Source organism: Eulemur rufifrons, chromosome 13 (genome assembly GCF_041146395.1).
Source record: "Eulemur rufifrons isolate Redbay chromosome 13, OSU_ERuf_1, whole genome shotgun sequence".
In the NCBI taxonomy this organism is placed as follows: Eukaryota; Metazoa; Chordata; class Mammalia; order Primates; family Lemuridae; genus Eulemur; species Eulemur rufifrons.
This window is the reverse complement of record NC_090995.1, coordinates 12,917,750-12,932,480: the sequence shown is the minus strand read 5'-3', so window position 1 is coordinate 12,932,480 and position 14,731 is coordinate 12,917,750. Positions and strand designations below refer to the sequence as shown.

Sequence of the window (14,731 nt, the reverse complement as noted above, 5' to 3'; positions counted from 1 at the left end):
ATTGTTCTAGAAGTTCTAGGACAACCCTTTTTTTTTTTTTTTTTTTTTAACTGATTGGGTCTTTCTTTCTCATGTGTAGAAGGGAAACATTTTGTCATTTGGTTTAGGCCCCTTAAAAGTTTTAAATTCTATGATGCAACTGGACTATGAGTTTTGAAGTAAGGAGTAGAAGAAGTTGCAGAAACGTGATCGGAGGAGACACTTTCTGCAGAAAAGGCACCCTAATCACATATGGAGGAGTTAATAACCTATAGAATTGCTTCTAATTTTAAGGAAGATATGCTAAAATCAATGTATTTGGCTCCCTTTCTTCTCCATATAGATAAGCAAACTACTTTGCTTTGTTGGTGTCAAATCCTGGTTTAACTTTAGGGTAGAGGTGGACAAACTAAACCACAGGCCTGAAGTCCAACTCTGGCTTGTTGTCTGTTTTCTGCAAATAAAGTTTTATTGGAACACAGCCGTGCTCATTCATTGACGTATTGTCTGTGGCTGCCTTCGTGCTCCACCAGCAGAGCCGAGCAGTGGTGACAGGGATGGTCCAGCCCGCAAAGCCTAAAGTACGTACTCTCTGGCCCTTGATAGCAAAGGCTTTGCAGACCTCTGCTCTGGGAGGCTAGGAGGGAACAAACCATGGCAAATTTTCTTGTAGGTCACCATGAAGCCACTAAAAGTTGCATTTATGAAGATCAAATTAATATGAGAGTACTTAATGAAAATACTTAAGATTAAATAAGCAAAACTTATAGATTATCAAGGGAAAGTCATGGGCCCCTCGCTCGACTCCCATCATGCCACCTAGAGATAACATCTTAAAGATGGGCCCGGGCACCGCCGAACTTTATTTTTAAAAAATATGTGTAAGGCCGGGCGCGGTGGCTCACGCCTGTAATCCTAGCACTCTGGGAGGCCGAGGCGGGAGGATCGCTCGAGGTCAGGAGTTCGAGACCAGCCTGAGCAAGAGTGAGACCCCCGTCTCTACTAAAAAAAAAAAAAAAAAGTAGAAAGAAATTAGCTGGACAACTGAAATATATATAGAAAAAATTAGCCGGGCGTGGTGGCGCATGCCTGTAGTCCCAGCTACTGGGGAGGCTGAGGCAGGAGGCTCGCTTGAGCCCAGGGGTTGGAGGTTGCTGTGAGCTAGGCTGACGCCACGGCATTCTAGCCTGGGCAACAGAGCGAGACTCTGTCTCAAAAAAAAAAAAAAAAAAAAAAAAGTAAAAATATGTGTAAAAAAATAAGATGAGTCTCTCTATGCTGTTCTGGAAAACAGTGGCTCCTTTTCAAGGTTTGGTATTTACGATTGTCTATAATGAATTGCAGGCAGTACAGGCCCCAGAATGGAGGCATCTGTGTTGCCAACCACACCTCCCCCATAGACGTCTTGATCCTGACGACAGATGGGTGCTACGCAATGGTAAGAGCCGCTCGTTGATCTTGCAGGTGGTTGCCTGTTTCATGGATTGGTCCAACTTTTAATTTATTCTGGCACAAATTGGAAAGTTGGTGTTATATTAGAAATCTGACTGGGTTATACTATAGCCATATATGTGTTTTATTGTATGTATTATATATTGTAGCTATGTAAGTTAGGTAATATATTTACACGAGACATACATAGTGCAAGAAAAGGAAAGAAAATTGCCATCATATTTAAAGTAGTAAAAAAATGAACTTACTGAAATGTAGACATACTTGAGGTTGATAGGACCTTGTAAAGTTGATTCCATTTTTCTTGTAAAATGCCTTCCGGTGTCGAATAATGTTTTGCAACATTGCATTCTTCCTCCTTGGAGTTGTACAAATCCCCTCGCCAGCCAATTAGTTCTCTCTTCCTTCAGGGAGTTCTATGCAATTAAAAAAAAAAAAAAAATCTAGCTCTTTAATGAGGATGTAGCAAGCAAGGCAAATATTTGTTTTCTATTGCCCTTACAAATTTTTCAGCATTTCCTACCTCTCCTTTATGTGTCAGGTAAATCCAGGGGGCTGACTGAAGATGCACGGTGGTTCAATGTGCTCCGAGTCAGTGTGTGGAGCAGAAGGATTGGACGGGGGTCCCGGGGGAATCTTCTTTTCATATCCTCGTGGTGGTGGGCTGGGCTTCAGGGAGAGCAGATGGTTTTTATCTCACTCACCAGCTCCGGTGATTGACAGTCATGGTCTGGTCTGGGGTGTTTTTCTGGGAAGGCGTTTGAAGGGAGTCCCTGCGGCAGGTAGGAGGGTGGGGTGAGCCGGCACACGTGCAGGTATTGGACTGTTCGTGGGTTATGATGTCATTTGAAGCCCTTTGTAAAAATTTCCGCTTATTGCCATATGCCTAATCTATCTAAAATACAGATTCAGATCTGTAACTCCTGGACAACTTCATTTTAACACCTTCTGAAATTTCTCTAAATTATAGAGTTCCTTCTGAATTTAAGGACGCTTTAGCCACCTTTATGAAAAGACTTATGGGACTTGGTGGTCATTCATCTTTTTTAGGTTAGGAATATTTGATAGTTATGTACCTTTTTTGAGAAAAATCATCGGATATGATAACCATATATGTGTGTGTGTGTCATACAAGCACGATGTTTTGTATAATTTCAAGGTGTTGTGGATCCCTGTACAGCCCATACAAGGCCCCGCGTGTTAACAACCCCTGAGAGACCCCCAGCGTAGCTCTGGATTATGTCATAATCATTGTATGTGTGCGGACAGGCGGTTTCACCCATTGTATTTTACCTTCCCTGTGATCTAATGAGCTTAGGACTGAGATTTTATTCTAGAAGAGGAAGCAGGGGCTCAGGCAGCCAACCCGCCTGTCTCAGTCTGTTCTGTACTGCTCTAATGGAGCACCACACGCTGGGGAATGTATAATGAACAGAAATTTGTTGGCGCATGGCTCGGGAGGTGAGGAAGTCCAATGTTGAGGGCCGGCATCTGGTAAGGGCCTTCTTGCTGAGTGGTCACATGGTGGGTGGGGAAGGGCCAAGAACACAAGAAAGTGAACCCAGTCCCGAGAGCCTGTTTTCGTTTTTGTTTTGTTTTTTTTTCTTTTTTTTTGGAGGCAGGGTCTTACTTTGCTGCTGGGCTAGAGTGCAATGGTGTCATCATAGCTCACTGCAAACTCCTGGGCTCAAGCGATCCTCCCACCTCAGCCTCCCAAAGTGCTAGGATTGCAGGCGTGAGCCCCTGGCGGTCAAAGCCCGTTTTGTAGTGGCATTAATCTATTCATCAGGGCCAAGCCCTCAAACCTAAACACCTCCCATGGTGACGATGCACCTCCGAACACTGTCACATTGAGGATTAAGTTTCCAATTCATGAACCCCAGGGAACACGTTCAAACCATGTCACTGCCTAATCATGATTTTGCGTTTCTGAGACCATGTGCTTTCTCTGTCCTGGTCAACAGAGTTGAGTAGAACCCACTGAGACTGGGGAACCTGGAATTTTGTTGGCATTTTCCTTATTGTTTGATGATGTGTAGCTGCACTTATGATATTAGCCAAGGTTTAGAAAAGCATGGTAACCACAAACAGTCCAGTCACTTGACTGGTAGAAACCTAAAGCCAATTGAATGTATTATTTTTTCCTTTTTTTTTTTTTCTTTAAGCCCCAAATTGAAGACATCAGCCAATTGAATTTAAATCAGAGACGGCTTTAGGCAGAAGTGGGAGGAAACTATTCCCCCAAAGGTCATAATTGGCCTTTCTGGCTAAATATAAACTATATGTATGAAGAACATTAAGGCTCTCTTGTCAATGACGTTTCTTTTTTAACGTACCAATAAATGCTACCTGAAATGGTAGCAGTTCTTGCTATTTCATCCAAGACGGAGGGCATGAGGTCAGATACTGAGAAAGTTTCTTAGATACTCTCTTCTTCCTTCAACATCGTTCTTTTATTCATTTGAAATACAATTGGGTTCATTTGCTTTCGTTTGCATTCAGTTCGTTATTCCTACCCTTGTTGATTTAATTTTATTTCTTTGAATTTGTGGGATATCCACATGCTTCTCAATGTCAAAGCTAAACAGGAAAGGTGTCCTCACTGAAGTGCCCCTACCTCCCATGTTCATTCTACCCCTATCCTTCACTGTCCTGGGTTCCCGGCTTCATTGGCTTAGGTTATCCTTCCTGTATTTCTTTTTGTAGAGATCAACAAACGTGTGTATATTGTTTCCCCTTCAGTCTTGTACAAAAGGTAGTCTCCTGGATTTGCTCTTTTGCCTTTTTCACTTAACAATATCTCCTGGAAGTCACTTGTTACCAGTCGTAGAGATCAGCCTTACCTTTTTCCCAGCTGTATAGTACTCCACTAGATACATGCACCATTGTCTATTCATCCAATGTCCTATATTTGGGCATTCAGGTAGTTCCTAATATTTTGTAATAAGAAGTAATACTGTAATTAGTAGCCTTGTGCTTATATATTTCCATTTTGTCAGAGGTGTTTCTTCAGGGTAAATTCCTAGAAGAAGAATTATTGAAATGAAGGGTAAATGTGTATGTAGTCTTGATAAATGTTGCCAAATTTCCTTCTGTTAGCGTTGTAATCCTCTCTCCTTTTCCCCAAGCGGTGTATGAGAGGGCCTGTTTCCCATAGCCATGCATGGAAATATTGTCAAGCTTTTTTATCTTTGTCAGTTAGATGGGTTTGAAATGGTATTAAAGTGTAGTTATAATTTGTATTTCTCTAATCTTGACTCAGTTGAAGGACCCCTACTTGTTAAAGTTAGAGGATAGCTAATGCAGCAATGTAACTTGAAATTGAGAGGTGCTACTAAAGAATACCTTTTGCTTGCATTTGACTTGAAAAATCCCTTGACCAGGCTAAGAAGTCAGAAGGCCAATCTGATTTCTGAGTGGGGAATAGGAATTTATTGGTACTTAAAAAAAATATCTTTCTTTGGATAGCTGTGCCTTTATATTTTTCTCTTTTTGTCGTGGTGCTTCTAGGTTGGCCAGGTTCATGGCGGGTTGATGGGAATTATTCAGAGAGCCATGGTCAAATCTTGCCCACACGTCTGGTTCGAACGCTCAGAAGTGAAGGATCGACACTTGGTCACTAAGAGGTAAGGAGTGAGATTACTCAGTATTCACTGGGGTAGCATAAAAGCTGGTAAATCTTTCTTTTTTTTGGAGACAGAGTCTTGCTTTGTCACCCCGGCTAGAGTGCAGTGGCATCATCATAGCTTCCCTGCAACCTCAAATTCCTGGGCTCAAGCGATCCTCCTGCCTCAGCCTCCTGAGTAGCTGAGACTACAGGTGTACACCCCCACGCCTGGCTGATTTTTTCTATTTTTGGTAGAGATGGGTCTTGCTCTTGCTCAGGCTGATCTCAAACTCCTGAGTTCAAATGATCCTCCCACCTCGACCTCCCAGAGTATTAGGATTACAGGCGTGAGCCACCGCACCCGGCCATAGCTGGTAAATCTTGACCTTCCTGCCAAACAGGACGGAAAAACACTGAAGATAAAACTAAAACATACAGAGCTCTAGTTGTTGGACTTTCTGGTGAATCACCTGTCTCAGCCAGATTTTTACAAATTTTAATTCTGTAGTCACAGAAGGATTTATGATGGGATCAGAAGACCCGTCTGTCTAAATTGCCGTGCCTTAGGTACGGTGCAGTGTCTGAATTTGCAAGGTTAAAAATTATGCCCTTGGAGGTTAAATAATTGAGAACTGTTTGCTAAACAAACAGACGGTTGACTTCGTGCTGATGAATGACCGTTGTCACTTGAATCCAGCTAGAGAGAGGGAAGTGAAAGACGGAGCCTCCGGGCTTTGAGGTTGAGCCAAGCTTCCAGGAACCTTTGCCGGGAACCGGATGGAGCTCAGCTTTGTGCCCGAGGCCTTCGAGTGAAGGCAGTCGCGCAGGCGGCCCGTGCCCTTAAGGGTAAAATGAAAAGCACTTGCTGAAATCTGCTTCCAGGGAGAAAAGTGTCCCCTGTCTTGGGATGGTTGAGCAATGAGACCCTCTGGCAGCCGCGGTGTTTCCCGGCTTCCGATGAGCAGAGCGGAATGTAGGGTTGGCTGCAGGGAGGGCAGAACCTGAGCCTGGAAGGACGTCCGTCCTTCTCAGCTTTGATGGGAAAGTTTGTCCTGACTCACTGAAGGCGTCGCCTTGCACTTAATAGCCCTGATGCAGATGGGTCCAGCAATCAGTAGTCCCGTTTTCCAGACGGGGAAATACAAGCCCACGGAGAAGGACACAGCTCGAGACGGGGGGCTCCAGAGCACACGTCGCACGACCGTCCAGTCATCTTTCCTAGGAGCCGGCAGCCGCCGCGCACTCGGAAGTTAGAGGCATTGCAATCGTGCAGACCTCCTTACACTCTTTTAGAGAGGGAACAACTTGAGTTTATTTCCTCTATTTATATCTTACTTATTTTCTCCCTATTGCTTTAAAAGTATATTTGTGCCAGGAAAGTGTAAAGAATATTGAAAAGGACTCCCACCTGTCTCTTTTTAAAGGTGGAATTTTGATCCTTTCTTTTTCTTCACAGACTAAAAGAACATATTGCGGATAAGAAAAAATTACCCATATTAATCTTCCCCGAAGGTAAGAATGGGGACTGCCCGCCAGGCTGTAGCGGATAACAACAAACCACCAAAAGCCTCTGATGAATAAAATTGTTCTAGAATTGGCATTTTCAGTCCAAATCTCGCTGTCCTCCAGGAATGGGGTGGCCTTCTCTGAGCTGTTAATTCCCTGCTTGCTTTTGCGATTTGATGGAAGTCACGCTACGTTTTTTATTTCAAAAGTCATTTCTGGGTAATGGACTCAGGAACGTTATCCTTCGTGACTTTTGGAGGATCCTATTTTAAATGCATTGAAATTGTCACGTCTTGTAAAGAAGTTGTACCCACGGAGTGTTCAAAGAAAAAGTTTGTGGTTAAGCTTGTTTAGGACTGTTAGATTACTACCCACTACGTAAGCAGGGGTTGGTGTGTGAAATGGGAGTATAATGTCTGTAATTTTGATATTTTTAATTATTTCATATCAAAATAATTCCTTTAACATTTATTTTAAAAACGACTGCCTTTAAGAATATTCACTCCTCTCCCCCCCCCCCCCCCCCCCGCCGCAGGAACCTGCATCAACAACACCTCGGTCATGATGTTTAAAAAGGGAAGCTTTGAAATTGGAGGCACTATACACCCAGTTGCAATTAAGGTAACACGGATACCAAAAAAACAAAACAAAACAAAACAAGGCATTAGATCAGTAACTTTCTTTCTTTCTTTTTTTTTTTTTGGAGACAGAGTCTCGCTCTGTTGCCTGGGCTAGAGTGAGTGCCGTGGCGTCAGCCTCGCTCACAGCAACCTCAAACTCCTGGGCTCAAGGGATCCTCCTGCCTCAGCCTCCCGAGTAGCTGGGACTACAGGCATGCGCCACCATGCCCGGCTAATTTTTTCTATATATATTTTTAGTTGGCCATCTAATTTCTTTCTATTTTTAGTAGAGACGGGGTCTTGCTCTTGCTCAGGCTGATCTCGAATTCCTGAGCTCCAGCGATCCTCCCGCCTCAGCCTCCCAGAGTGCTAGGATTACAGGTGTAAGCCACTGCGCCCGGCGGTAACTTTCTTTCAATATGATTTCAAACTTAAAATTTGCAAGAAAGAGGAACACTTTGTATCCTCTCTACTCAGATTCACCGTTTCTTTACATTTTGCCCCCTTTGAGTTCTCATTCTCTCTCTCTGCCGATCTGTAGATAGCCCTGCCCGGGGTTGCTGTGTGCCAGGGGTTGTACTAAGTACCGAGGATGCAGTGACTAAGCAAAACGGGTCCTGTGCCCACTGACCTCCCAGTGAAGTGTGGGGACAGACATTGAATAGTCACGTAAATGACTCTTGTTGCAGTGCTCTCTGGGGCTCTGGTTAGGAAAGCCGTTGGAGTTAGCTGGTTTCGTTTACTTTTTTGGATCAGCTCTATGAAGCGAAGCGACTTCCTTTTCCTTAGGGTCTGATAAAGATACCTGGCCTGCCACCCTAAAAAACGTGGACACGGATGAGAAGCCACCACTGAGTTCGTAACTGGGATGTGTTTTCTTTTTTTTGTTCCAGTACAACCCTCAGTTTGGCGATGCCTTTTGGAACAGCTGCAAATACAACATGGTGAGCCACCTGCTGCGAATGATGACCAGCTGGGCCATCGTCTGTGACGTGTGGTACATGCCCCCCATGACCAGAGAGGTATGGCTTAGATAACAGCTGGCCTTTGGCACTTGATCTAATCAAATCAAGGCAGGAAAACCTTTGCCTGAAAACCTGGGTGTCTCCCTTCTGCATATCTTGCCTTTTTGCTTTCTCAGCCAATGAGTCATTTTTTAATAATGTAATTAGCTCTCTTCACATCAGGCCATTTTATATTCAGAGACTGTTTTCCATAAGAGTTTTACAATTGCTGTTGGTTTATTGAACCTATAGATATTATATAATGTTGCTTCTTGGGTAAGACTAATAAAGAGTGTAATAAATACATGTACGTGATAAAAAAAATGAAATACAGCAGTGCATTTTCTTATTAGAACAAATGATATTTGCTTTGATTGGAGCTGAAATGTGAATCTTACAATTTAAAACGAATACAAACGATTATAAGACATTTTAAGGTATTAAAAGCACTATATCCAAGATGTCCTTGTGTTTTTTCTCTTTAAACCAGGAAGGAGAAGATGCAGCCCAGTTTGCTAATAGGGTTAAGTCCGCTATTGCTATACAAGGAGGATTGACAGAACTTCCCTGGTAAGAAGTTTTTCAGAAATACTATCCCGTTTTTTTTTTAATTAGAGGAAAAAATATCACTATTAACAGTGCCATTTATTCTAGTTACCTGTAGGTTTAGCTGAAAGTGATAGTGGTTTATGCATAATGACACTGGCGTAAGCAGGGTAGATGTTTATCTCCCTCACTTAATCACGGGCAGTCAAGGCTGGTATAACAGGTCAGTCTGTATTGCTGCACTATCCTCGGCTTGTGCGTCTACTTTACGGTCCAGGATGGCTGCTCCAACTCTACCCAGTGTGTGTGTACAGCAGATGGCTAGCAGGAAGAAATTAAAGGAAGGAGGACACATTCGTCTCTTTAAGAGCTTGAGCTGGAAGGAAGTTGGAAATGCCACTTATGCTTGTACCCATTGGCCAGCGCTCAAGTCAGGTGACAACATCGAGCTGCAAAGGAAGCTGGGGAGTGTAGTCTTTGTTCTGGCCCTGTGCCCAGCTAAAATTTAGGTTCTTTCACTGAAGAAGAAAGGGAAAGTGGATTGGGAGTAGGGTGGGCAGTGGGAGACCAGGGGCTACTGATGGGCTCATTCATGCTTAACCGGAGCTATAACTCTATTCAAGAAAGCTTAGCCAATTAGCCGGGCATGGTGGCGCATGCCTGTAGTCCCAGCTACCTGGGAGGCTGAGGCAGGAGGATCGCTTGAGCCCAGGAGTTTGGGGTTGCTGTGAGCTAGGCTGACGCCACGGCACTCTAGCCTGGGCAACAGAGCGAGACTCTGTCTCAAAAAAGAAAGCTTAGCCACTTGATAGAAAGGGAAATAAGTAAAATATTTTACTTATGAATAACTGTGGCTTTAGTTTTTTTGAAGAAGATGGGACGTAGTTGAGTACAGAATGTACTCTGCCTGGGCTGCCGAGACAGAATACAGTAGTCCCCCCTTATCTTGGGGGGATACATTCCAAGAGTCCCGGTGGATGCCCGAAACCATGGATAGGACCACATCCTATACTGTGTTTTTTCGTATGCACACATATCTATGATAAAGCTTAACTTATAAATTAGGCACAGTAAGAGATGAACAGCAATAACTAATAATAGACTAAAACAGTTATAATAATATATGGGCTATATTAAAGTCCATGTGAACGTGGTCTCTCTTTCTTTCTCAAAATGCCTTGATATTTTCAGACCACGGTTGACTGCAGGTAATTGAGACCACGGAAAACAAAATCCCGGACAAGGGGGGATTACTCTGCCGTAGACTGGGTGGCTTAAAACAACAGAAATTTAAGGACTTCCAGTTCCGAAGGCTGGAAATTTGAGATCAGGGTGGCAGCATGGTCAGTTTTGGGTGAGGGCTTTCTCCTGGTGGTGCCGTTGGCTGCCTTCTCCGCTGTGCTCACACCACCTCTTCTTTGTGCAAGTGTGAAGAGAGAGATTGCAAGCTCTCCAATGTCTCTTCTTATAAGGGCACTAATGTCATCAAGATGGCTCCACCCTCGTGGCCTCATCTAACCCTAATTACCTCCCCGAAACCATCACATTGGGAGTTAGAGCTTTAACATGACTTTTGGAGGGGATAAAAACATTCAGTCTATAACACTGACCGTTAACTCTACCTACATTTTCATAGGAGATCAAATTCTTACATACATACAGACAGTCTAATAGTAAGCTGTCGCAAAACAGTCTATACTTCCTGTCCAATAAGTTCAATAAAGTCCCAGCTGTCTCTTTGGGTGTTTCAAAAACATTTTACATGAAAAGTTCCTTTGAGGCAATCGTAGCAATGTTCCAGGAGCAGGATTTGGTCGGCTGAGTGAGGCTGTCCGCCAGGCAACCGAGAACCTTCTGAACCAGCGGAAGGACCCAGGACTGTTTGGGGTGTATGCCCTGGTAGAAGGGCCGGCTGGATTCTTACACAGTAAACTCTCAGCCTTGTCGATAGGTTCTTGGAAATGACTTTAAGCAAAATGGCTTACAGAAGAAGGTCGTCGAGTAATTATTATTTTGTTCAGTGTTGTTTTGTTATGATGTTGAAGAGAAAAAAATTGGTTTGGTTATACATCGTTTTGCTTCAAGTCACAGTTTCTAATAACCTCTCAATGACATTCAGTGAGGACTTACTGTTGTCCTTTATGCAAGGGTGGGAAACATCACTAAAATATTTGACCCATTCCCATAGTGTCACTACCACTAATTTGACCCAGGAAAGCCTGTCTCTGGCATCCATGACTCTAAGAAGCTACAAACAGGTGAAAGCCTGTTTCTAAAATTTATCATACTAATTAACAAAGCTTGGGAAATGGATGGGCGATAAACATAAAGATAGCCAGAGCTATGTAGGGGTACTTCTGGAAGGTGGCTGAGTACCCCTGGAGTATGAGCTCTCAACTTAGGGCAACTGACTGGCCCTAAGGTATAAATAAGACTCCTATTTGTTTTACACTATCTAAATTGGAATGTGTTCAGCTAAATGACAGATACCATAATGTCATAAAATTCCGGGTTTCCCTTAGTCCACAGATGTCCTCGTGATTCATGTTCATGTGTGCAACTGGCTTCCTTTTCATTTTTTTAAAACTCTTTTTTTTTTTTAAAACTCTTTTCTCATCCTTCCTCTTCCCTGCCATCCAGCCCTTCTGCTCCTCCCCTGAAGCCATTAGGAAAAGCCTGGAGCTTTGGAAGTGTGTGTGTAGTCTCAGACTCAGAGAAAAGGAAGAAAGGCCTTGAGGGACAAAAACCCCCTGGGAGTCAGCCAAGGACAGACTCGCCATCAGACTGGCTTAGCTGAACGTGTCAAAAAGGATCCTCAGAATTTTTCAATTTCATTTTATCAGGCCATGTGCAATTTGACAATAAAAGATGACTTTTAATTACCCAGCCTCTTTGTAAAAAAGAAAATAGTCTCGTTGCCTTTCCAGATACTTTTGTCATTTGCCTGTTGGGTGTGAATTAACATGTCTAGATTGCTTTTTTTCATAGAGTAAATGAAAATGTAATTGTATGATCTTAAACCGGCTCTTCTGTAGGGCTGCTGCTCTTCTTAAGAACTAAGATCGGCTGCCATTGGAAAGGGGAAACGGGTAGAGCTTTGAAGTCTCTAGAAGTGGCAGATCACAGTTGGGGTGGTTAGAGCAGCATGGAGTTTACTGGGTGCTTGGGAAGGAGAATTGTACAAAAATAATGTCAGGTTGCTCAGAACAAACGTTGCTAACTGCACATTTTTGCCTGTTTTTGGCTTGGACCTCAGGAAAGGAGAAAGGCCTCTTTTACCTCTCTCCCCCTTTCTTATTGCTTACCGTTCAGGTAAATGTTGTGAAGAGTTAGAGGCAGCTCATTTGGTTAAAAGAAGCTCATGTGAACAATTCTGGGGACCTAATGACAATTTATTATCTCAGTTCATGAAAACTTCCCACAACTGACCACCTGGATAGCGTGTGGATCACAAGTCTATTTTCGAGTTGAGGACTTGCAGGTGGGCTGTGTCTTACATTCGACTCCAGAAGCCAGAACATGGCAGTGGTCTCAGGCAGGTGTCTGTATGGAGGTCAGGTTCTGTCCTTGTGGCCTTGAGTTCACTGGCTAACCTGTGATCATTCGTCATCCTCAGAAGCACTTGGTAAACATTCATGCTTAACTGGGTTAAAATTCAACAGTCACAGTATAAAGTAAGCAATTTCTCAGTCCTCACTCTCCTCGCAGTTAAAATCTAAAGCATTGGAGTAGGAGGGAGACAGTGGCCCAGTCTCCCCCCAGCTCTTCCAGTCTGTTGTGTCTCTGTGTCCAAAGAGCCCAGCTACCCGGGCAGGTCTGTGTTCTCCCCACCCTGGAGGGAGTTCACAGATTTATGGGCTCTGAATGGAGGAGTGCTGCCTACCTAGGCCTCCGCTCCTGGGTGAATTTGTGATTTTGTTGTTTGTTTGATTCTGAGTCTGCTTTGTAAATTGGAAGATTATAAATACTGGAAATACAGTGCTCGGAATGAAAACGTAACTTGTTAATCATAGGGTTAGATTTGGATAATGCTTAACCCGTTCATGTTTAAGAAATTTACCCACCTGTTTACTCACCATTTCTTGTGTACGTATTGAAAATTTTCCATATGGTTTTCTAGTAAGACATAGGTAGATGAAAAACCAGTATTTTGTTTTCTTTGGGAGATGGTTCTTTCCTCTAAGTAACGTATATTTATTTTTTATTTATTTTTATTTTTTTGTTTTTTGAGACAGAGTCTCACTCTGTTGCCCAGGCTAGAGTGCCATGGCATCAGCCTAGCTCACAGCAACCTCAGACTCCTGGGCTCAAGCGATCCTCCTGCCTCAGCCTCCCGAGTAGCTGGGACTACAGGCATGCGCCACCATGCCTGGCTAATTTTTCTATATATATTTTTAGTTGTCCATATAATTTCTTTCTATTTTTAGTAGAGATGGGGTCTCGCTCTTGCTCAGGCTGGTCTCGAACTCCTGACCTCGAGTGATCCTCCCGCCTCGGCCTCCCAGAGCGCTGGGATTACAGGCGTGAGCCACCGCGCCCGGCCCAGTAACATATGTTTATTAAGAGACTGAAATCCGGGTCTTCCTGCTTCCAAATCCAGTGTTCCTGGTCCCACTGCTGAGCAGCTGGGCCCGTGTCACGACACTGTGCGGTGGCAGGCAGCCCTGGTACGTCATCGCTGGGGAGGATCTTACACACTTGTCTTCCTGTTCCCAGGGACGGAGGGCTGAAGAGGGCAAAGGTCAAGGACACCTTTAGGGAAGAGCAGCAGAAGAATTACAGCAAGATGATCGTGGGCAACGGATCTCTCAACTCGAAGTCGGACTGATGCCTCCCTAGAGATAAACTTGGCCTTCCAGAGCTGGCCCTTAGGAATGGAATGGTTTTTATTTTTTTTTTTTCAGGGGTTGGGGGAGGAGGTTGTTTTGTTTTACTGTTTTGTTTGTTTTTATTGTTTTTATTAATCTTTTCTACAGAATGATGGTCTCTACCTCTCTGTGCCGGAGGCAGAACTCGCAGGTGCCCTCTGTTGTGTTGCGGTCGGTCGTTGTTGTGAATCGCAAGGTCGTTTCCCAGTTAAAACAGGGAACTGCCTTTTGTGAAATGATTATGGCGGTGTTGATGGAATGAAATGTTTGTACAGGAAAAAAACGCTCCTGAAGTGTGTTTGGAACTTGTCGATATGGTAATTAAAAAAAAAAAAAATACCCCAAACTATCTTTTCCTAATCAGCTTTCCCAGTCCCTCCAATCAGTTCCAAGGTGGGGCCATCATGTTCTACGCAAGGTTGGAAAGAGCAATGGCGGATTGTAGTCAGGAGCCAGGACAACTTTGTGGCTACTTGATCTGAGAGTCTGGAGGAAATGTAAATTATTTTTTACCACTCCATTGAAAGAGAAATACTATCTGGTAAGCTTCACCAAAGAAAAGTGAGTCAGAGTTAATGCGTGTGTGCCTTTATGTGTAGACATCATGCAAGCAGAGATGGTGATGAAGAACTAGTTAGTTTCCCTTGTTCGTAAGCTGACGATCGGTGCCTAGTTCCCCTCCCATCTACTGAGTTGTTTGTTTTTATAACTAAACACATTTTCAAATAGAAGGAGCCCTTAAAAAAAAAAAAAATCCCATGGAGTTATCTTCAGTATGAATGAGTGAGAAGTATGTAGGGCCCGCCCCTCACCCTCCGCCCCTCTGTGGTTTATTCCCGAACGTTCCCAGTCTCGTAAGCAGCAAATAACTGGTATAATTACCTTTTGGAAACTGAGCCTTACGTTTTTTTAAAGGGGGAAATAAGTTCTCCCCGACTCACGCAGCATAAGCAATGTTTGATAGCAACATGGCGCTGTTGTACACTCCCAAGAGTATCGTATCTTTGGTAACCATGTACAGAACATAAAACGGTCTTATCATGAATATAAATAAATTCTATATTTCTAAATGTGTGTTGCGTTATTTTCCCTTCCCCTCCACCCTCTTCTGGTTTTGAGTAAGTTAAATTCTTTCTTATTCCAAACAAG

General features: G+C 43.5%; 1 protein-coding gene across 2 annotated transcripts in view; it reads left to right on the top strand.

The window, feature by feature from the left end:
* GPAT3 (glycerol-3-phosphate acyltransferase 3) overlaps positions 1 to 14,189 on the top strand; it is a 48,698-nt gene extending 34,509 nt beyond the window's left edge. For both annotated transcript variants that reach the window (XM_069485548.1, XM_069485547.1), the window contains 7 exons: positions 1,324 to 1,417; positions 4,942 to 5,057; positions 6,495 to 6,550; positions 7,080 to 7,165; positions 8,058 to 8,186; positions 8,659 to 8,738; positions 13,431 to 14,189. In XM_069485548.1, the coding sequence (XP_069341649.1) occupies positions 1,324 to 1,417; positions 4,942 to 5,057; positions 6,495 to 6,550; positions 7,080 to 7,165; positions 8,058 to 8,186; positions 8,659 to 8,738; positions 13,431 to 13,542 (673 nt within the window). In that variant the 3' untranslated portion in view covers positions 13,543 to 14,189. The remainder of the gene's footprint in view (positions 1 to 1,323; positions 1,418 to 4,941; positions 5,058 to 6,494; positions 6,551 to 7,079; positions 7,166 to 8,057; positions 8,187 to 8,658; positions 8,739 to 13,430) is intronic.
* Positions 14,190 to 14,731: the final 542 nt, after the last annotated feature.